The sequence below is a fragment of the Cynara cardunculus genome (assembly GCF_001531365.2).
Source record: "Cynara cardunculus var. scolymus isolate 2C chromosome LG 8, CcrdV1, whole genome shotgun sequence".
Lineage (NCBI taxonomy): Eukaryota > Viridiplantae > Streptophyta > Magnoliopsida > Asterales > Asteraceae > Cynara > Cynara cardunculus.
The window spans coordinates 8,596,688-8,598,859 of NC_037535.1; the positions used below are offsets into that span (position 1 = coordinate 8,596,688).

Consider the following 2,172-nt stretch of genomic DNA (forward strand, 5'->3'; position numbering starts at 1 on the left):
GCATCCCCAATTATGAGAGCAAGGAAGCGGGGGAAGAGTACAGCGGTCAGTGGCTTTCCAGCGGCTTGAAGTTTACATTTCTTTAGCACGGCCGCGTGGATCTTAGTGTAGATGAGGAGGGCGTAATCGATGTTGAGGTTGAAGTAAAGGCCATACATGATTGTCATTATGTTCAAATTCCCTTGGTCGAGGGAGCCTAACTTACATGTCAGGGATCGGTTCAGGATTGAAAAGAACAAATTCCACATTGGTGGGAGGAATTGTCTTTTGAAATCCGAGATGTTTCGTATCTCTTTGTTGTAGCCTAATATCCTTACAAATCTCAGAATGTCCTCGGAGGTTGGTAGCTCGTCATATTGTTCAATTTCGAGCTCTCGTCTCGTTGGAATGCACAACACCTTGGAAATCTTTGCTCGTGAAATTTTGACGGCACAAAGCATATCGTTTGGTGCGTCGATATCGCCCATTATACCATGACTGGCATCGTCAAATTCACAGTTTTGCCAGTACTGTTGAACGTATTTGAGAGGAACCTTTGGGTTTGCCAGAGTGAGAGCAGGTAGTAGAATGCAGTTTTTGAAGAATTCAATCATTATCCYRTACCTGTCATCAWAGAGAGTGTTTCGAAGCTCGATCATGTGATTATTGGGTTTCATGGGGAGAAAGACGATAGTCCTACTGTCTGCTCCCGTGGATCGAATGCGGCTATCGTTGTTGTCGGATTCGTGGGAAGCGGAGGATGCCATTGCTATGGAAGTTTGCAGGTTATTTTGTGTTCGTCAAAAGCTGTTTGCAGGTTTTGAAGGTGTAAAGATGGGAATGGTAGGGAAGATGAGTATTTATAGGGTAGATGGGTGGGGTGGGGGGGTAAGGGAAACGTTTCTTTGATTATTATAATATAATAATCATGAGAAAAGTGGCGGTTTGGGTTTTATATGATGGGATTGGAGGAACGTGAGCCGTCTTGATAGTACGTGCCATAAATGAATATGGACACGTGTCACGCTGGGGTTTGGGAGGGAAAAAAATGAAGCGGCAAAAAGGGGACAACCTGTTTTGTGTCAGGCGCGTGGTTTGAGTGACGTCATAAAAGATTTGAAATGAGGATTCATTCCAAATAGCTTGGTGAAGACGTTTCCCAAAAAAAATTAAAATCTCATCTAATTGTAAGATTAATACTAATTACGAAGTTTTGGTCTTCTAAAAACCCTTGTTGTATAGTTTTTAGTCACAAAAGCTGTAATTTTGTATAATCTTAAAAATATGTTTTAATTAAGATGAGTTTTATTTAAAAAAAATATTTGCGTGGAACCAAAGGAGTTCTGGTTATTCATGACAAAATGAGTGTGTAACCAGAGGATTTCTGGTTAGGCACGACAAAATGGGTGGGTAACCAGATGAGCTCTGGTTAAGCATGATAAAGTGGGTGGAAAATTTAATGTCAATTAAGACAAGTAGAAATGTTGTATTGCTTGATATAGAGAATTTGGTTGACAAACCAGAGACTCTATTGAAATGTAGCAATCCATGTTTATAAAACCAGAGGAGGTCTGGTAAAGTAATCATATGTAGCATTTTATAAAACCAGAGGCTCTAGATTGTAGAACCAGAAGCTCTGGATGGAAAATGCAAGTTTACAAATGTAAACTTTTGCTCCCCCTCAAAGGATGCAAGTAGATATGAATGAAACTTGAGACCAGAGGGGCTCTGGTTATGACGGATGAAGAGATTTGAAGGTTAAGTGTGGAAAAAGAATGTCTTTGGGACAGAGTGGCTCTGGTTGCAAAGATGTTGAATCCAGAGGCTCTGGTCTTTAGAACCAGAGGCTCTGTTGTGAATGATGAAAAAGATGAAGTTAAATATGACTAAGTGTGAAGAGCAAAGAGTCTTTGAGACCAGAGGAGCTCTGGTWGCAAAGACTTTGAATCCAGAGGCTCTGGTCTTTAGAACCAGAGGCTTTGGTTGAATGGAAACACTTAGTCATATAAATGAACAAGGACTAGAGGGGCTCTGGTTTCAAAGGATTTGAAATTTAGAGGTTCTGGTCTTTAGAACCAGAGGTTCTGATACCAATTGTTGATCCCAGATCTCTCAATAACACTTATAATCTAGTTATGAATATCCAAATTATAATGATTTTACGAAGAAAGTTAAGAAGACTCAAAAGTAATA

At 40.1% G+C, this 2,172-nt stretch overlaps 1 protein-coding gene across 1 annotated transcript in view; it reads right to left on the reverse strand.

Annotated features, from left to right (window-relative positions):
- LOC112516164 overlaps positions 1 to 746 on the reverse strand; it is a 12,559-nt gene extending 11,813 nt beyond the window's left edge. The window contains exon 1 of the mRNA XM_025123185.1: positions 318 to 746. Within this exon, the coding sequence (XP_024978953.1) occupies positions 318 to 746 (429 nt within the window). The remainder of the gene's footprint in view (positions 1 to 317) is intronic.
- Positions 747 to 2,172: the final 1,426 nt, after the last annotated feature.